The sequence below is a fragment of the Amphibalanus amphitrite genome, unplaced genomic scaffold (assembly GCF_019059575.1).
Source record: "Amphibalanus amphitrite isolate SeventyFive unplaced genomic scaffold, NRLGWU_Aamphi_draft 000000F_arrow, whole genome shotgun sequence".
NCBI classification, from domain to species: Eukaryota; Metazoa; Arthropoda; class Thecostraca; order Balanomorpha; family Balanidae; genus Amphibalanus; species Amphibalanus amphitrite.
This window is the reverse complement of record NW_024881498.1, coordinates 3,198,469-3,219,892: the sequence shown is the minus strand read 5'-3', so window position 1 is coordinate 3,219,892 and position 21,424 is coordinate 3,198,469. Positions and strand designations below refer to the sequence as shown.

Here is a 21,424-nt window from a genome sequence, read left to right as displayed (position 1 = left end):
CCGGCAATGGGCGGCCCGACGCCGCTGACGGTGCACTGACGGCCTGTTGTGAGCGGCCGGCCGGACGAAGATTGGTCGGCTGTCGGCGCCCGCTCAGCTCCGCCGGCCGGCCGGCCGTGACCAGCGCACCTTTCCTCCGGCAGCGGGGCGCCCCACCGGACCAACACGCAGCTGTGGCGGAGCCTGCCGCTGCCGGACGCCCCCCAAACGTGGAAAGGTGCCCGGGGAACTGACCCCAGTCAGTGACAGGGAGGACGGGGGGGGGGGGGGCAGCCGGTCAGAAGCCAGACCCCCGGCAGCCGGAGACGGTGCGACGACCGCCGAGAAACCAAACCAATACACGGCTGACGTCACCGCCCTTCACACACACACATACACCGGCCGGCACTCGGAGACGCCGTCACACGGCCCCGGGCAGAGTCCGCGGCGGCAGCCCGACCGTCCCGACTCGCCGCCAGGTCAGCACGGTCGGGACCGAGCGCCTCCGCCGGCCACCCATTCCAGGAGCTGCTCGACATCGGCAGCTCACACATCGCTCGCGTGTCGGTGGCCCGGCGTGATGTGATCCCCGATAACGGGGTATAAATCCACGGCGTCACCCCACATTATTCAGCGGGGCTGGGTAGACGATAGCCGCCAAGTATATACGGCTCGAGCAGCTCTCATACCGTATCAACAAGAACCGCCAGGTGCCCTGGTGAATCAGAGCGATAAAGCTGTGTGTACTGTTTATTCCCGAGTGCACTCACATGCCCGCGATAGGACACAAAGAAAACTGCTGTGGAGTGGCTGACTCGGCGGACTTTGGCCGGCGACTGGTCGGGTCGGATTGTGCTGCGTCTGACCCGAGCTGTACCCCAACAGCCGGCACGGCGGCTCAGACGGTACACAGCGCTGAGCGCTGACCCGGCCAGCGCCGTCCGGTCACAGACACAACAGAGGCGCGCCGCCGGCGGACCGGCCGCGGCCGCCGTGACGCCGCCGCCGCCGGACCGGTTGGGCCACTCCCGTGTCGCCGGGCCAGGTATGGGAGGCCCCCCCCCCCCACCGCGGTACACCGCGGCTCCGGCATGGAATGCTGCCACGGCGGGCGGCCGCAGCCACTCCCGCGGCGTCCCGGCAAAGACAACGACCGTGACGGGACAGGGGAGTGAGGGAGAGGTGAGGGGGACGGAGAGATGGTCTGAACGTATACCAGCAGTGTAGGTTAGACCAGCCCACATAGGTTCTGGGTTCATCCACGCTATAGCTAGGGCAGCGTACCTCGTATGGTAACAGCTGCAGCTGTTCCAGCGCGTCACAAGCTGTCAGATGCGTCACACTCCAGGATCGCCCAGCGGCTCCAGGAAGGTCGCGCTGCCGGTGAATTATATAAGTCAGCACTCAGCTCATCATACTGCCGGGGCGCGCGGCGCCGACCGGAGCTGACGCTGCCAGAGCCGTGCCGGGTACCGCGGCCCGCCACTTCCCACTAACCGTGAATCAGCGCCGCTCATTAGCATCGAGACGCCCGGCCGGCGTCGGTGGCCACCAGCCGACGTCCGGCCGGCTGGCAGCGCGGCGCGAGCTGTGTGCACTGTGCACGCCCGGCCTTCCGGCGGCGGTGTGCGGCAGGTGCCACCGGCCGGCCGGAGTGGATCCCACCGACCGGGCCCGGACCCCCAGCCGCCGGCGGCCTCACTCCCTCTGGCCCCGGTGCACTGTAGGCCGGCAGCCTGAAAAAGCGCTAGAAATTCCCCCAAACTGACTGTCCGCAATATGAACAAAATAGGTATCATTTAATCCCAAATTGATCGAAGAATACGATTCTGATGCTAGTTTTGGCCTAAGGTCAAAATTGAGGTCGTCAGTTGTCACCAAACACAAGACAATTTAGACTCTCTATAGGCCACCACATTTACCGATTTTAATGATGAACTTTAGTGGTAATCTATTAGTTGACCAATCGTCGTTTTGAACGAAATTTCCTGTCAGACTAGTTCAGGGCACTGTTGTTCACTGTGCCAACATCATTCTGACATATTGCATCGCTTTTCTGCAAGATATGCTAGCTGTTTGCAAGCAGCTGCAAGACGTAATTTAAAATCATATCCAATTTTTTAATTAGACTTTTAAAAAAACGTTATTTCGAGCCGCTAAAAATGAACATTTCATACTAGCCTCTGATTACTCATCTTTTGTTCCATATAGGTGCTTTGCTGCTTTTCCCTGCTACTTTTCGAGATATGCGCCAGTAAACCACATGATGTAGGGGCAATTGTCACCTCGCCGCTCTACTGAAGGTCCGGCGCTCTTTAAAACGCTGGAAGTTGTGAAAAACAAACGCTTATAATCTAAATGAAATATATGTCCCTGAGCTCAGAATTGATCAACGCACACAATGCTGTAAACATTTCTGGGCCAAACTCAAAAATTCAGTCATTATTAACCCCTAAACACAAGTCAGTGATAATCAACAACAACTTGCTCTTTAGTTAGACTTTTTGAGAAATGTTATTTCGAGCCGTTAAAAATGGCCATGCCATACAAGCCACCAATCATCTTTCTATCATGCCCTACTCGCAATTTTTACTAATGCCTGCTACTCTTCGAGGTCACGTGACCTCACCATTAAAAGTGAATGGGGAAATAAGGAAACTGTTGTTTTTGCGCATGGAATGATTTCAAACTATCTCAAGCACACGGAATCGTGATTTCGTGCACTTCTTGCAAGATCCGATGCTTTACTTTTGCATTTTTGACCTTCCGTGACGTCATTTATGACGTCACACCGGTCATAGGAGTTTCTCGTCAATAACTCATGATCAAATTGAGCCAGCGACTCGGGAAAGCCACCAATGGACTCAGGAAGACCTCCCGAATCGAATGATATGCGATACGACCTCCTTCGATTAAGTTCGTGGCCTGATGGGCTCTGAACTGACCTTGACTCGAGGTCAATACCTTAAGCTGACCTCACCCGAACAAAAAGTATACCATTCGACGCGCCAGGCGAACACGATGGTGCCAAAATCGCTGCTCTGCGGCCATTTTTTGCGAAATTATTTGCCAAAAACCAAACACTACCTTGGGCTTTTTGACTTCACCTCAGAGGTTACCGGTTGACCTGGGACCTTCAAATCGGGTATCAATCGATCCGCCTTGAAACGGCGCACACGCTTGTTTTTTTCCGCGAGGCTCTAGCTCCATTAGGGGCGAAACGGCAAAAAGGGGTCGTACCAACCCTCCCCCCTCGGCCGGCCGAGGGGGTGGGGGGTCCGACAATAGGTCCGGCGAGGGTGAAGCAGCCCCACTTCGTTTTTAACATGTTTGCTTGTCACTGAGATCAACAACTCAATCACAAATAATTTCTAGCACTTTTCCGGACCCCCGGCCCAGTGTGCGGTGGCGCTGACGCTGCGGGGTGCTGCGGTGGTCGCTTCGATCAGCCGTCGGACTGTGGACCGACCCGAGCGGCGGCCCTCAGACCGGCGTCTGGTGATGGGCGACAGCAGGTGGACCCGAGCCACCTCACGAGCACCGCGGCAGAGGAGTGTTCCAAACACAGCGACGTGCAGGTGGGGTAGGGGGTGACCGGGGCGTGCAGTCCGCACAGAGGGGCGCGGGGCGGGGCGGCCGATCGCGGGTGTGTTGACCTGCGGCCGCCCAGCGCCGGTCGCCGACACGCCGCGCCGGCCAGCGCAAATATAGCGCCTGCTCGCGCGCGCAGCCAGTGTTTACCGCCCCGTATCGGCGGCACGCTGCAGCCGCCGCCCCCGCCCCCGCCCGCAGCTGGCAGCGCGCGCGTTTTACCCGCGACCGCCGGACCTGAACCCGCCCGGTCACCCATGGTGGCGCAGGCCCTGCTTTCACCGATACAGCAGCCCCCACCAGCGCACACAGGCTGACTGACATCAGCCGGCTGCAGATACGGCCCAGCCGTGAGCCGACAGCGGCAAATTAACGACGCTTCAACCAGCCGAAATAATCAATTAATTTCCCGAGAGGCAATCACGCGCCGCTACCCGGCGATTTTGATCTCATTAGTTAATGATAATGAGGGGCATGGGCGACCTTGGCGTCGGCGGCCGGGACGATCCATCGACCCCGCCTGTCGGGATACCCCGCCCGCTGTGCTCTGTCGCCGGGCGGAGGACGGGACGCGTGCCGGTCATCGCAGCTCCGACCCGCCCGCAACACGCAGCGGCCCGTCCCTCCCGCCCGCCGACTGAGCCCGATCGTACGAGCAAGCCAGCGAGTATGTCCTCAAGCTGAGCAGGAATCGAACCAAACTGGCCGGCAAATAGGCGACTTCTGCCATGGCCCAGGGGCGGTCGCAGACTTGGAGTTTGGGGGGGGCCAACTTGGCAAAGGGGCCCCTGCGCTGACCCAGGGGGCCCGGTGCTAGCTTAAAGGGGCCCATGGGCGTAGTGCACGGGTGCAGAAATCCAGGCCATAGCCGGTGAAGCGGGGGGGGGGGGGGGTAGGGAGCGGCACCCGAGCGGAGGCTCATTGCGAGCTTTGAGGGTGTACCATGTCGAAAAAATACCGATGAGTGCATTTTGAAGTATTGAAATTGTCAATAATTCACACAACTGTGAATGGATTACCGCAAAAGTAAAGGCGGCTTAGGCGGCTAACTTTGCCATTTTCTAAGATCATCGTGCTAAAACCTTTGACAGTGGGTCATCGGTATCTGTTCACCGTTCAATCACATGTGTTCCGTTTCATCTTTTTTTTTACTTGGGCACAAATGTAAGTTTTGAAGATCATTACAGTAGCAAATGCTTCGAAAGATGGATAGTGGGCAAATATCCTAAATTTTCGTGCTGCATGGAAAGCAGTGTTGCTGAGAAAAGGGGGGTTTGTTCCAGATTGTTGTGGATGCAGAATACATTGTCTGCACCCACTGCAGAATTATTGTTGGTGCAACTGCGCCCACTGCACCCATGGTTCCTACACTTATGAGCCCATCGATAGCGCTTCGGCGATAATTACCTATCGCCTAGAGGCTGCAATGGGGCCCTTAGAGTACGGTGTCAGACCCCCCAGAGGCCGGCGTTGGACCCAAGGGTCAGCGAAGGGCCTCAAAGGCCCAGGTAGTGCCCTAGAGGCTGATGTGGGCCTTCAGAGGCAAGTGCATGACCCCCGAAGGTAAGGCATGAGCCCCCCAGAGAACAAATTAGGGCCATCAGTGGCCGGTGTAGAGACCTCATAGGCCAGTTTGGGGCCCCTCAGAGGCTAGTGTGGGGCCTCAGGTGTCGGTATGAGGCACTTAAAGACCGTAATGGGTCCTCAGAAGCCGGCATCGATCCTTCAGAAGCCAGTACGAGGCCCTCAGAGGCACATAAGGGTCCCAGAGACAGAAATGGGACCATCAGAGGCCGATGTGGGACCTTTAAAGGCTGGTTTGGGCCCTTAGGGGCCAATTTAGGGCCCTCAGAGACCAGTACAGGGCCTGCAAAGAGCAGTTTGAGACCATCAGAGACCTAATTGGGCACTCAGAGGCTAATGTGGGTCCTTACAGGCCAGCATGGAGCCCTCAGAGGTTAGCGTGGGGGCCCTATAAGACCGACATGAGCCGGCGTTGGACCCCATAGGCCAGTAGAGGGCCCTCAAAGGCCAAGATGGGCTCTCAGAGGCCGATGCGGGCCCTTAGAAGCCGGCATCGGGTCTTCAGAAGCTCGTGCGGGGCCCTCAAAGGCTAAGGTGGGTCCTTACAGGCCAGCACGGGCCCTCAGAGGTCAGTGTGGGGCCCTAAAAGACCGGCATGGGCCGGCGTTGGACCTCAGAGGCCAACAGAAGGCCCTCAAAGGCCAAGATGGGCCCTCAGAAGCCGATGCTGACCCTTAGAGGCCGGCATCGGGTCTTCAGAATTCAGTGCGGGGGAGGGCCCTCAGAGGCTAATGTGGGCCCTTACAGGCCAGCATGGGGCCCTCAAAGGTCAGAATGGGACCCTAAAAGACTGGCATTGGCCGGCGTTGGACCCCAGAGGCCAGTAGAGGGCCCTCAAAGGTCAAGATGGGCCCTCAGAGGCCGATGCGGGCCCCTAGAGGCCGGCATCGGGTCTTCAGAATTCAGTGCGGGGCCCATAGAAGCTAATGTGTGTCCTTACAGGCCAGCATGGGGCCCTCAGAGGTCAGTGTGGGGCCCTAAAAGACCGACATGGGCCGGCGTTGGACCCCAGAGGCCGGCGGAGGGCCCTCAAAGGCCAAAATGGGCCCTCAGACGCCGATGCGGGCCCTGAGCGACCGGCATTGGGTCTTCAGAATCCAGTGCGGGGGCCCTCAGAGGCTAATGTGTGTCCTTACAGGCCAGCACAGGGTCCTTAGAGGTCAGTTTGGGGCACTAAAAGGCCGGCATGGGCCGGCGTTGGAACCCAGAAACCAGCGGAGGGCCCTCAAAGGCCAAGATGGGCCCCCAGAGGCCGATACGGGCTCTCAGAGGCCGACATCGGATCTTCAGAATCCAGCGCTTAAGGCTGGTCTTGGGACTCGAGAGACAGAAATGAGGCCACCAGAGGCCGGTGTGAGGCTCTCAGACGCCGGTTGGGCCCCTAAGGCCGGTTTAGGGGCCCTCAAAGGCCAGTGGAGGGCCCTCAGAGGTCAATGTGGGTCCTCAGCGGTCAATGTGGACGCATGACCGCCACTGAAGGGCCCTCAGAGATCAGTGTAGGACCCTCAAAGACTGGTATGGGAGCTGTTAATAGCTGGCGTGGGTTTCTCGAGCCTCGTGTAACGCAGATGCGTTACATTTTTTTCATCTTTCATGCTGAACTGCAAGCTGTGCCACAAGCTGAAACACGGCCATCTGCGAGCGCCGCACAGACACGGTCAGCCGGCTAAATCGGCTGTGATACCCTCTCTCCGTCCCAGCTGGCGTCCACACAGACGGCGCAGTCGGCTCTGACAAACAGGGGTCCTCTATAGATGACCACCCCACTTCATGAGAACCCGGATCTGAAGCCAACAAATAGCATACCGAAACGCGCCATTCTGCCAGCCTCGAGCCATTAATCAGTTTAGCCTTTGGAAAACAAGACTCTGTCCCACGCTCGGCACCCCGCCAGAGAACAAGGAGAGGGGAGGGCAGACCGGCCCTGATTTGAACCAAAACAAGAAAGGGGAGCGGAGACCGACCCGGATTGTACGAAAACAGTATGAAATGGAACTCGGTCGCCAACGACAAAATATAGGACATCTGGCCGGACCTGACTTCAAAACAAGGGGAGCAGAGGGCCAGGCCCGCCACCTGGCGCCTCAGGCGCCGTGAGCGCCGGCGGCGAATTCCACCCGATCGCTGCGTGAAAGGGTGCGACTGCCATGACCGGAGGGGAACCGAACTTTGTCAGCAAATCACGAACTTTCGAGGGCGGAGCCGAGTGCAGCTTCTGAGAATGGAGGACGGAGATTGGACAAGGTGATGCTGCCCGGCCCTCTGAAGTATGACGTCATCAGAAGTATAAGTTGATGAAACGGAACTGAAAAGCTCTCTCGGACGACGCATTCCGGGCCTCTCGCTCTCTCGGACGACGCATCGCGCGCCGGTGGCACTCTCTCGGCCCACGTCTCTCGTCTGACATCGCGGACAGCCCACGAGACACCAGCGGCTGGCATCACGGCGCCGGCGCGGCGGCGGCTCTGGCCGCCGGGCCGGGCGCCATGGACGGACACGACCATCACGTCAGCGACTCCATCTCAAGTAAGGTCACGCGGTGAACACGGGTGCGCACCTAGTCCCTAAATCCTTCGAGTAACCCCCCCCCCCCCCTCGTTACTGCTATGTGAGCCACATTATATTCCCTTTTTGGTGTCGTCCGCAATATTTTAGGCCATTCAGTTTAGGTAGTTCATTTTATTTTGGGGACATTCAGTCTAGGTAGCTTAATTTAACGGTCCGATTTCGGTCAATTATTTAACTATGGGCGTGGTGCGGGACGCGTGCCGACGTGGAGTGGACCCTCGTCCGGCGCCCGTGGTGATTAAGGCGGACGGAGGGGATTATGCACCGTGGGGAGTCGGGAAAGGGACGGGCAGCCGACGCGACTTTGTACCGCACCGCGCGGCGTGTGAGTTCCAATTGCTGGACGGCCTGGTCCCAGAACGCTTCGTAAAATTTAGCATGTAAAGGAATGAAAAGCGTTGTGTCAGGGAGAATGTAAATAAATGGGACTTGTAAATATCGTAATACGAGTGTGACAAGTGATGAAGGGCAGGGACCGGAGGATAGAACATAACAGGCCATATGCCAGCCACACAGTCGGGAAAGCGGTCGTTTTCAAGGTGTCTGGCTCGTCACAGTAATTTACAACGATCAGTTTTCTTTATCTGCTTATTTTACACAGTACACAATTACCAGGATTCTACACGCACACTGGACCTAACCCAACTTGTCTCATACTGGTGGGTTCCACTGGTTGATTTCCGAGGGCTGCTAAGGCGGCTGACCTATTTCCTGCTATACCACATTCCAAGTTCCTTGACATGGCTCGTACCAGTGGATTCCTGGTACTCTTTCCTTATCAAATTATCAAACGGCTAATTACAAGGATTCTACACGCACACTGGACCTAACCGAACGCATTTCACACTGGTGGGTTCCACTGGTTGCTTCCAAGTGCTGCTGAGGCGGCTAACCTATTTCCCACGTCACCATATTCCGAAATTCCTTGACATAGCCCGTACCAGTGGATTCCTGGTACTAATTCCTTATCAAATCATTCAACAGTTCGAATACAAAGATTCTGCAAGCATACTGGACCTAACCGAACGCATTTCACACTGGTGGGTTCCACTGGTTGCTTCCAAGTGCTGCTGAGGCGGCTAACCTATTTCCTACGTCACCATATTCCAAAATTCCTTGACATAGCCCGTACCAGTGGATTCCTGGTACTAATTCCTCATCAAATCATTCAACAGTTCGAATACAAAGATTCTGCAAGCATACTGGACCTAACCGAATTCGTTTTATACTGGTGGGTTCCACTGGTTGATTTCCAAGTGCTGCTGAGGTGGCGAACCTATTTCCTACGTCACCATATTCCAAAGCTCCATGACATAGCCCGTGCCAGTGGATTCCTGGTACTATTTCCTCGTCAAATTATCCAACGGTTCGAATACAAGGACTGTGCACGCACATTGGACCTAACCGAACGCATTGTACACTGGTGGGTTCCACTGGTTGAATTCCATGTGCTGCTGAGGCGGCTAACCCATTTCCTACCTTACCATATCCCAAGTGTCCTTGACATAGCCCGTGCCAGTGGATTCCTGGTACTACCTCCTAAGCAATTCACCAATGTCCCGCACACAAGCACCACGCATATACAAAGTCGCACCTGTCCAATTGCATAATCATCTGATGAATAGGGATTGCGGAACCGGGGAGATAGATGATGCACGTCACGCCCCTGTGCGTGGAAAGTCCACCGACGCGGCTACGGGTTAGGAGGGAGATGAGAAGCGAGTGAAATGGAAGAAGACTGTACACGTAGAGGAATCGGATTTCCTGAATGAAGCTCAGCTCGGATAGACCCCACTTAAATAGTAGGCCTCGCTTGGGTAAGCCCTGGATACGTGCAATAAGTCGCGAAGTGAAGGGAAAGGATGAGAGCGAGTTGAGGATCGATTATTGAGGATGAGTGCATAGCCGACGAAGGCTAATCCGTTCGGTTGCCGGCGCGGGCCCCATAAAGCCGTGGCTATACGGAGACGATGCAGGCAGCCCGGAGGGACCTAGTGACCCCGCCCGGTTTTAAAAGATAGGTTAGGTCCGCTATCGGTCCATTGAGTGATCAGCGCAGGATGACATTCGATAAGCGACGTAGGTAGTTTCGGAGATGGTTAGGACCCCAGGCGTCCCAGCGAGGAGACGTATGCCGCCGGTTAAGTAATGTCCCGCGAAGAAACGTGTGATGCTGCAGGACGGGGGTGAACATTAAATACCAAAGCATGCGAGTCGGGTGATCGCGGTAAGTCGGTGCTGGCCACCCCGCTGTTAGTCGATTTACTCCGGCCGTGCAGCGGTCATTTCGGATAGGTCTGTGACGACAGCTTAACTACCAGCAACGGATAGATAGGGCTTCGGGCACCTATAACGCTGGTAGTCGTGGATTGTGTGAAGCCAACGGAGGCTAACCCGTTCGGTCGCCGGTGCTGTTTCAAAAGCCGTGGCTATACGGAGACGATGCAGGCAGCCCGGACGGACCTAGTTACCCAGCCCGGTTTCAAAGTTTAGATAAGCCCACCGCGGGCCGTGGTACGCTTAGTTTTCGTTTTTTTTTTTTTAGGCAATTTGGCATAACTGGTAGTCATGGATTCGTGTAAAGCCGACGAACGACTAATCCCTTTCGGTCGCCGGGGGCTGGCCCGAAAACCGCGGCTATACGGAGACGACGCAGGCAGCCCGGACGGACCTTAGTTACCCAGCCCCGGTCTCAAATTTCAAATAAGTCCCCCACGGAAACCGGACTACACAGTGTCCTGCGAGCCGTAGTCTCGGAACCGCTGGCCGAAGGACATTTATGTTTTTTGTGTAGGTAGTTCGACATGGCGATGGGATGGACCCAGGGATGCGGAGCCGGAGCCGGAGTCGGAGCCGGAGCCGCCGGAGCCGGCATATTTTGCCCGGAGCCGGAGCCGGAGCCGGAGCCGTGAAACAATATAGCCCGGAGCCGGAGCCGGAGCCGGAGCCGCCAAAAAAGGGGGCGACTCCGGCTCCTTTTTATTTTTTGAAGAGGAAAAAAAAAATAATTGACCTAGTTCGGTTTGACAGTACAAGGCAGTAAAACATATGGTACTTACGTCATGGGCCATCAAGTGAATGAAAAATCCGAATATCCCCAGTATCCCACAGTACGCAAACAACTTCCTGTTTGCTCTTCCCCCCCCCCCCCCCCCCCACGTCTACTGCATCCCCAGAACATGAGGACCAGTCATCAGGTGACGGCCATTGTTTTCAAACCAGTGCAGTGGACTGCGACTCCCAGCACCGTCTCATCCCACACCCCCCCCCCACCCCTCACCCCCCCAATGCAGCCGAGACGGGTGTCAGCTTACGATGGTTCACTGAACTCCGATTCGCGGCGACTGCGTTTCCAATGCCATCGCTTCCTAGCCCTTTGTTCTGCCAGTTCTCTCCGAGGTGCGTTTGCGCGGGGACGCGGTGAGCCGGTCATGGCAAAGAGTAACGCGTATAACCAATCCAATTTTTCTTCCACCCGTATTTAATTGATTGCGTAGGGGATGTACTGAGTCGGAGCCGGAGCCGCCGGAGCCGGAGCCGCCGGAGCCGGACCATTTTACTCGGAGCCGGAGCCGGAGCCGGAGCCGCCATAACATTTCACCCGGAGCCGGAGCCGGAGCCGGAGCCGATTTTTTTCTCCGGAGCCGGAGCCGGAGCCGGAGCCGTCTGAAATTTCCACGGCTCCGCATCCCTGGATGGACCGCAATAAGTCACGTAAGGCGAGGGTCGAGTGCCGAAATCTGTGGTGGGTCGTATCTCTAATTGTGTAGCGTGAGCATTATGAAGCGTTTGTCTGATGTACGGAACATTGTGGTTATGAAGGGATAATGGTTAAATGAAATTGAAGGCCAATGACTCGATAACGACTTTGCGCGCGCCCTAGCACCACCGGGGGAAGTTAGGAGAAAGGGGAGGGACCGGAGATGGTCAGCTCTGGTAAATTACGAGGTATAAGTGGACGAATGGCAGGGTTATAAGGGGATGGATAAATGGACGAATGATTGATACATATATCTGGTGGGAGATGACCCTCAAGCTAGGATGGGCGCTGTTGTTTGAGAGTGGGACCTTGGGTTATGTAGAGTTGAGTTCTTATTTCATTGTGATCAAGGTTATTATGTTATCATTTATTATCATCCCATTCCCTAACCCTGGCCTATGTGTTTCCGATGATTGATCGCCCCGGAAAGAAAGAGTCAGGGTCGGAACGGGTTCACGAGGGGCCGGACAAAGAGATGGGCTTCTATGGAGCGCGCCGCCGGAGCTCTTGCTCTCTCTCATCTCACTATCGAAAGACACTGCCCGGTTAGCCCCGCAACGGCGAAACCCCGCTACAGATTTGGCGCCCAACGTGGGGCAGGATCAATCAAAGGAAACATGAAGTCGGTGGACGGACGTGCATTGCCGAACCCAATGCTAAAGTTTCAGAGGAAATGCGAGCGTGAGTGAGAAAACTTATTATGTCAGAGCTAGATGCAGTGGGGGCTGGTCACTCAGTGCAGCATTACTCGGATTAAATTGATTTGATTGAAATCAGAAAGCGTGGATTGCTGGAGGATGTATATATCAGGAAGTGATAAGGGTAACTCGAGAATCAATTTTAAGTCACGGGCGAGCGGGCTTAGTATAGTTTTTTTTTCGGCTACGCTACAGGTATCGCGAACTAAATTTATGTGGCTCACATCTAGCGAACCCTAACCTTGAGTGAAATCCCGTGATCCAAAGTTAGAGTAATCACACCGAGGATGCCATTTTAACCTAATTTTTAAGAGATTGTACCCATCCTATACCAAAAAGGTGCAGTGACCTATGTGTGACCCGTGGACTGACCCGCCTCTGGAGAGAACTGACAGGAGACCGGCAACCGTCCACGAGCCGTTTTCCCCGACGGAAAACCTGTTACAAAGCAGGCAGTCATGTGTGTTGCCAATCCGATGTATATAATGAAGATACGACTGAGCGCGACGCTATGAAGGTATCGAATGTTGTCGAATGAAATCAGGGCTGAAGAAGGCAAGAATGACAAATAAGACGCATCACATTGAAATAAAGGTGACGGCAGAGATTGAAGATGATCGAGGCTGTTACTGAAGAAATATGAAGAACAGTTAGGTGAAAAGAAGGACAACACACAACCGAGTGACGGCGAAAAAGAAGATATTGAAGAAGTATACCGATGGAAACGACGTTGATACTACATGGCAATGGAAACTGCAATCACAGAAAGGAAACGACAGCTGAGAGGAGCAAAATGCAATGATTGAAGAACTGTAACATCACGAAGCCAGTTGGAAGAGCAAACGTGCAGCGCAGAAAAGAAGAGATGCCGACAAAAGGAAAAAAAAGCTAGTCATCAACCACTGACCTGATGCTGACAGCCAGTGCCCAAGAGGGCTCAAAATGAAGACAACGCCTGAAACAAATAACAACAAAGACCGGAAGAAGGAGAAGGAGGGACGGATATACCGAATAACTAAAATGTTGTTAGCAATCAACATTGCAGGTATTACAACAAAATCAGACAGCAACTTGGGTGATGGTGACGACTACTATCACCTTTGGAGCATCATTAGACACGACCATTAGGGGGCACCTGAATGCTGCCTGTTTCGACCAACATAGACAGCTGAAATGGACCGGACCAGTCCGCGGGCCGATTTCTGGGCCGCCCGCCGCACTGGCAGGTGGTGATCCGCCGTTCATCAATTGCAGGCAGCTCCCACTTTCCAGACTTCGAGACCGACTCGCGAGATCCGCAGCGGGTCAGAGCGAAGTGCTCAACATCGCAGCCAGTAATCATGGAGCAGGCTGCAGTGGGACCACGTCTCCCGCTGGATGTGACAGCCAAACCATCATCAGCAATCTACACCAGAGCGCAGCCCAGCCGGCCACCAGACCAGCAGAAACAGCTGGGAAGTGCGCTGGAGCCACGTCCAACCCAGGCTCAGCCACAGACGACGAGTTCTGGGCCGACCGTAGTCAGCCCTGACAGCTCGCCAGGGCGGCTGCGTTCGACATCGATGGTCGGCGAGAACCACGACTACAACTACGAGACTGGGAAAATCCGGAACTGGACACAACTACAGCAGCAGCCGGCCGGCTCGAGACGGAGTCGCGGACGCCCGCCAGCTCGCCAACAAAGGCCTTCCCGGACCGGGGTTATCGTGGCTCGCTCGTGGAGCCACCGTCAGGTGCCAGGCTCGGCTCAGGCACACCAAAGTCTGCACCGGTATGTTATCGCTAATTTGATCTGAATTATAGTAACCAAACGTACCAATGCTATTTTTGTATTGTCATGTGTCGATTATTTCAATGGTTTCATTCAATTTCCATATAGTTTTGTGCGCTAATTATTTGATGTGTAGTTGGTGGTGTTTTACGGGATAGTACGTAAATGTTTTTAGTTCTAGAAATGTAAGAATGGCCTGAAATGCTGTGCAATGACACAAAAACCCGCAATCCTTATGTCCTAATCATCCAAGCTCGTCCTACCATCCTCCGCAACCGAACACTCCTGTTGAAATAGCTACCAATTCATTAGAAGACGGCCACCCGCTCTCGTCAAAGAAGTCACCAAGAAACACGACGAAACGGCACCAAATAGCACGGCAGAAGCGGGCTCTCAAACGTTTAGTCGCGGGGCGCGACTATAAAAAGAGGTCTGAAAATGTAACGCAGATGCGTTACATTTTTTTCATCTTTCATGCTGAACTGCAAGCTGTGCCACAAGCTGAAACACGGCCATCTGCGAGCGCCGCACAGACACGGTCAGCCGGCTAAATCGGCTGTGATACCCTCTCTCCGTCCCAGCTGGCGTCCACACAGACGGCGCAGTCGGCTCTGACAAACAGGGGTCCTCTATAGATGACCACCCCACTTCATGAGAACCCGGATCTGAAGCCAACAAATAGCATACCGAAACGCGCCATTCTGCCAGCCTCGAGCCATTAATCAGTTTAGCCTTTGGAAAACAAGACTCTGTCCCACGCTCGGCACCCCGCCAGAGAACAAGGAGAGGGGAGGGCAGACCGGCCCTGATTTGAACCAAAACAAGAAAGGGGAGCGGAGACCGACCCGGATTGTACGAAAACAGTATGAAATGGAACTCGGTCGCCAACGACAAAATATAGGACATCTGGCCGGACCTGACTTCAAAACAAGGGGAGCAGAGGGCCAGGCCCGCCACCTGGCGCCTCAGGCGCCGTGAGCGCCGGCGGCGAATTCCACCCGATCGCTGCGTGAAAGGGTGCGACTGCCATGGCCGGAGGGGAACCGAACTTTGTCAGCAAATCACGAACTTTCGAGGGCGGAGCCGAGTGCAGCTTCTGAGAATGGAGGACGGAGATTGGACAAGGTGATGCTGCCCGGCCCTCTGAAGTATGACGTCATCAGAAGTATAAGTTGATGAAACGGAACTGAAAAGCTCTCTCGGACGACGCATTCCGGGCCTCTCGCTCTCTCGGACGACGCATCGCGCGCCGGTGGCACTCTCTCGGCCCACGTCTCTCGTCTGACATCGCGGACAGCCCACGAGACACCAGCGGCTGGCATCACGGCGCCGGCGCGGCGGCGGCTCTGGCCGCCGGGCCGGGCGCCATGGACGGACACGACCATCACGTCAGCGACTCCATCTCAAGTAAGGTCACGCGGTGAACACGGGTGCGCACCTAGTCCCTAAATCCTTCGAGTAACCCCCCCCCTCGTTACTGCTATGTGAGCCACATTATATTCCCTTTTTGGTGTCGTCCGCAATATTTTAGGCCATTCAGTTTAGGTAGTTCATTTTATTTTGGGGACATTCAGTCTAGGTAGCTTAATTTAACGGTCCGATTTCGGTCAATTATTTAACTATGGGCGTGGTGCGGGACGCGTGCCGACGTGGAGTGGACCCTCGTCCGGCGCCCGTGGTGATTAAGGCGGACGGAGGGGATTATGCACCGTGGGGAGTCGGGAAAGGGACGGGCAGCCGACGCGACTTTGTACCGCACCGCGCGGCGTGTGAGTTCCAATTGCTGGACGGCCTGGTCCCAGAACGCTTCGTAAAATTTAGCATGTAAAGGAATGAAAAGCGTTGTGTCAGGGAGAATGTAAATAAATGGGACTTGTAAATATCGTAATACGAGTGTGACAAGTGATGAAGGGCAGGGACCGGAGGATAGAACATAACAGGCCATATGCCAGCCACACAGTCGGGAAAGCGGTCGTTTTCAAGGTGTCTGGCTCGTCACAGTAATTTACAACGATCAGTTTTCTTTATCTGCTTATTTTACACAGTACACAATTACCAGGATTCTACACGCACACTGGACCTAACCCAACTTGTCTCATACTGGTGGGTTCCACTGGTTGATTTCCGAGGGCTGCTAAGGCGGCTGACCTATTTCCTGCTATACCACATTCCAAGTTCCTTGACATGGCTCGTACCAGTGGATTCCTGGTACTCTTTCCTTATCAAATTATCAAACGGCTAATTACAAGGATTCTACACGCACACTGGACCTAACCGAACGCATTTCACACTGGTGGGTTCCACTGGTTGCTTCCAAGTGCTGCTGAGGCGGCTAACCTATTTCCCACGTCACCATATTCCGAAATTCCTTGACATAGCCCGTACCAGTGGATTCCTGGTACTAATTCCTTATCAAATCATTCAACAGTTCGAATACAAAGATTCTGCAAGCATACTGGACCTAACCGAACGCATTTCACACTGGTGGGTTCCACTGGTTGCTTCCAAGTGCTGCTGAGGCGGCTAACCTATTTCCTACGTCACCATATTCCAAAATTCCTTGACATAGCCCGTACCAGTGGATTCCTGGTACTAATTCCTCATCAAATCATTCAACAGTTCGAATACAAAGATTCTGCAAGCATACTGGACCTAACCGAATTCGTTTTATACTGGTGGGTTCCACTGGTTGATTTCCAAGTGCTGCTGAGGTGGCGAACCTATTTCCTACGTCACCATATTCCAAAGCTCCATGACATAGCCCGTGCCAGTGGATTCCTGGTACTATTTCCTCGTCAAATTATCCAACGGTTCGAATACAAGGACTGTGCACGCACATTGGACCTAACCGAACGCATTGTACACTGGTGGGTTCCACTGGTTGAATTCCATGTGCTGCTGAGGCGGCTAACCCATTTCCTACCTTACCATATCCCAAGTGTCCTTGACATAGCCCGTGCCAGTGGATTCCTGGTACTACCTCCTAAGCAATTCACCAATGTCCCGCACACAAGCACCACGCATATACAAAGTCGCACCTGTCCAATTGCATAATCATCTGATGAATAGGGATTGCGGAACCGGGGAGATAGATGATGCACGTCACGCCCCTGTGCGTGGAAAGTCCACCGACGCGGCTACGGGTTAGGAGGGAGATGAGAAGCGAGTGAAATGGAAGAAGACTGTACACGTAGAGGAATCGGATTTCCTGAATGAAGCTCAGCTCGGATAGACCCCACTTAAATAGTAGGCCTCGCTTGGGTAAGCCCTGGATACGTGCAATAAGTCGCGAAGTGAAGGGAAAGGATGAGAGCGAGTTGAGGATCGATTATTGAGGATGAGTGCATAGCCGACGAAGGCTAATCCGTTCGGTTGCCGGCGCGGGCCCCATAAAGCCGTGGCTATACGGAGACGATGCAGGCAGCCCGGAGGGACCTAGTGACCCCGCCCGGTTTTAAAAGATAGGTTAGGTCCGCTATCGGTCCATTGAGTGATCAGCGCAGGATGACATTCGATAAGCGACGTAGGTAGTTTCGGAGATGGTTAGGACCCCAGGCGTCCCAGCGAGGAGACGTATGCCGCCGGTTAAGTAATGTCCCGCGAAGAAACGTGTGATGCTGCAGGACGGGGGTGAACATTAAATACCAAAGCATGCGAGTCGGGTGATCGCGGTAAGTCGGTGCTGGCCACCCCGCTGTTAGTCGATTTACTCCGGCCGTGCAGCGGTCATTTCGGATAGGTCTGTGACGACAGCTTAACTACCAGCAACGGATAGATAGGGCTTCGGGCACCTATAACGCTGGTAGTCGTGGATTGTGTGAAGCCAACGGAGGCTAACCCGTTCGGTCGCCGGTGCTGTTTCAAAAGCCGTGGCTATACGGAGACGATGCAGGCAGCCCGGACGGACCTAGTTACCCAGCCCGGTTTCAAAGTTTAGATAAGCCCACCGCGGGCCGTGGTACGCTTAGTTTTCGTTTTTTTTTTTAGGCAATTTGGCATAACTGGTAGTCATGGATTCGTGTAAAGCCGACGAACGACTAATCCCTTTCGGTCGCCGGGGGCTGGCCCGAAAACCGCGGCTATACGGAGACGACGCAGGCAGCCCGGACGGACCTTAGTTACCCAGCCCCGGTCTCAAATTTCAAATAAGTCCCCCACGGAAACCGGACTACACAGTGTCCTGCGAGCCGTAGTCTCGGAACCGCTGGCCGAAGGACATTTATGTTTTTTGTGTAGGTAGTTCGACATGGCGATGGGATGGACCGCAATAAGTCACGTAAGGCGAGGGTCGAGTGCCGAAATCTGTGGTGGGTCGTATCTCTAATTGTGTAGCGTGAGCATTATGAAGCGTTTGTCTGATGTACGGAACATTGTGGTTATGAAGGGATAATGGTTAAATGAAATTGAAGGCCAATGACTCGATAACGACTTTGCGCGCGCCCTAGCACCACCGGGGGAAGTTAGGAGAAAGGGGAGGGACCGGAGATGGTCAGCTCTGGTAAATTACGAGGTATAAGTGGACGAATGGCAGGGTTATAAGGGGATGGATAAATGGACGAATGATTGATACATATATCTGGTGGGAGATGACCCTCAAGCTAGGATGGGCGCTGTTGTTTGAGAGTGGGACCTTGGGTTATGTAGAGTTGAGTTCTTATTTCATTGTGATCAAGGTTATTATGTTATCATTTATTATCATCCCATTCCCTAACCCTGGCCTATGTGTTTCCGATGATTGATCGCCCCGGAAAGAAAGAGTCAGGGTCGGAACGGGTTCACGAGGGGCCGGACAAAGAGATGGGCTTCTATGGAGCGCGCCGCCGGAGCTCTTGCTCTCTCTCATCTCACTATCGAAAGACACTGCCCGGTTAGCCCCGCAACGGCGAAACCCCGCTACACTCGTAACAATCGAATACGGGCCGGGGCCCCATACGGCCATGGGGGCCCATCGGTTGTTTGGGGGGGGGGGCCAAATGATATGATGGCCCCCCCTGATTTGCCTTTGGGGGGGGGCCATGGCCCTGATGCCCCCCCCCCCTGCGACCGCCACTGCCATGGCCGCACATCTTGGGGCGACAGCCGTCAGTTACGAAAAAAGTAAGCGTCTGTTGACTTCCATCCTGGTTTTTTTCCCTAGTCGGTGCGGCTCTGTGGCGCGCTCGTCCGCCGACCCGCCCCGACCCGCCATGAGGACTCAGGCCGGCGAACCCCCCTATCCCGTGACCGGATGAGTCTCCTGCCTTCAACAACACGAGCCGCGCCACTGTCGGCTGATGGCCGGACGTCGGATCAGCGGCCAGAATCCGACCCGGTCCGGTCACACCGACCCCGGGCCGCCCTGTGTCAGAGCGCGGACAGACAATGACACACTGACACACCGTGTCAGACTGCAGACAGACAGTGACACACCTGTGTCAGACCGCCGGCAGACACTGACACGCTGTGTCAGATCCCCCTGTGTCAGACGCAGGGAGGTAATTACACACTGTGTCAGACCGTAGACAGACACTGACATCGACCGAGACTATCCCAGCAAACGGTGATCGAATTGGAGCCCTGACACACGACACTATCCTGCAAACAGTCACGGAGTCGGAAACGCTACAGACGAAGGCACCCAACAGTGACACCGGTCGGTACATTTTCTAACAGTGTGAAAGAGTCAGCTCCTGTCAGTCCCTGCTGCGGGCTGCCGGCGCTTCAGTCTCCCCACGACCGGGCGTCGCGGGCAGTCCCGGACCAGTGCCGACTGCCAGAGGTGGAGGCCTCCCTCGGCAGCCGACAGGGCAGCCCGGTGCCGGCTGGGCGACTGACCTGGCGGCGGTGGTGAGGTCGCGCAGCTCCAGCTGACACCGCAGCTGCTGCAGCTCCAGCAGCAGCATATCCCGCTCGCCACACACCGCCTCCAGCTCCGTGCTCAGCTCGGCAATCTGACGGCGCTGCTGCGCTATCAGCGCCTCACGCCCGTCCATGGCGCACACCCTGTCCCGGCTGAAAAACACAGGGCATGTCAGGCCACGTCAGCACACGTCTGATCCAGTCAATTCAAGATGTTCCTGCAGTTGATCAAGATGCTCACTGTGTGGGTAACAGAGTCATGCTTAAATAAATTCCAAACATGCCTTTCCTGATAATGAAATAACATAGCAGGAGCTAGGTACCTACAGGCATTGAGAATGAATAACAACCAAATAAGATTACGTAGATTACCAAACACTGTTAAGTGTGGGTACTGGGTACAGTACACATCACAAGGCAGTAGCGGTGGAACACCTTCAATTTAGGGGGAGGGGGGGGGGCACTGCCTACTTTTGGTCCCATTCTTTCCATGAAACGCCCATAGGGCTAATGTTAAAATGCCAAAATCATAGGGGGCACGGTGCCCCAGTGCCCTCCCCATTCCGCCGCCTATGTTACAAAGGATTGGAAAACAGTGAGCAGCCAATAAAAAGTTGATCACCAACAACTAATAAACAGCCAATCAACAGTTGAGTAACCCAATTAGAAACATAATAAACACCAACATCATTGACACAGGAAAAAAACTGGTGACAGAAATGACTTTAAGCTAAGCTGTGTGAGTATAGGACGTATAGATCAAAAGGAGGTAGCACTTAGCAAGCCTTCTGTGATGACCATAATCATTTATTGATCCAGAACGGGAGTCATACAGACAAGCCCGTTTCGGTTTTCCACAGTGATCCTTCCAACCTTCAGGAAATTACATGCATGTTCGCTTTTTTGGCCGCTCTGCTTGCTGCAAGCTGTATCAGTATGCTCACTAAGGTCTTCTATCAAATGATGTCTATATTTTAGGAATCAAGTGAACTTGATGTAATTATGTCCCCTGCTCTGACCCAATACATACCCAGGGTCATATATTTCTGGCTACTTACCTCTTTTAAACTAGAACGAGCAGTCACGCACCCACACACCAGTGCACCAGCTCGACGAATGACGCGATGCCAGGTGATTGTAAACCAGCTACTACCTCTTAAGCTATCTACTAGCTTCCTTACGTGCATAAGTTTGAAAAGTATGAATAATTAGCGTAATTTTCGTATTTCAATAGTAATAAAATAGTACTGAAATGATAAGATAAAACATCAGACTTTATTAAAAACCCAAGTAATTATGTTGAAGACTTAACAAATGAATTTCTTAATATTTTAGTAGGAGCGCTCTGGTTGGAAATCCCATGGCAATTCTCCCAAAACAATTTTGCGTGTAAAAGATATTCAAATTGCTATGCTACAACATAGTATTGAGAAAAACTGTGATATACTTTTAGCAAGGCTTAAACCACTTGAGGTAAAATCAAGGCAATATAACCGGTAAAATTACATTGAGTGAGGCGAGGCTGGAGGTTGGAGAGGCATAAGTGCGCCGCGGAAATGAACCGGTGCCAGCGGTCGGTTGCGGTGGTGAGTTTGTGGATCGCACTACTGTCGTGTAACAGTAGGCAGGAACATA

At 54.2% G+C, this 21,424-nt stretch overlaps 1 protein-coding gene across 1 annotated transcript in view; it reads right to left on the bottom strand.

The window, feature by feature from the left end:
* The window catches only part of LOC122367800 (IQ motif and SEC7 domain-containing protein 1-like), a 55,345-nt gene extending 34,413 nt beyond the window's left edge, over positions 1–20,932 (bottom strand). The window contains exons 1-2 of the mRNA XM_043341615.1: positions 20,848–20,932; positions 19,766–19,942 (exon numbers count right to left, since the gene is read on the bottom strand). Coding sequence (XP_043197550.1) covers positions 19,766–19,923 — 158 coding nt within the window. The 5' untranslated portion in view covers positions 19,924–19,942; positions 20,848–20,932. The remainder of the gene's footprint in view (positions 1–19,765; positions 19,943–20,847) is intronic.
* Positions 20,933–21,424: the final 492 nt, after the last annotated feature.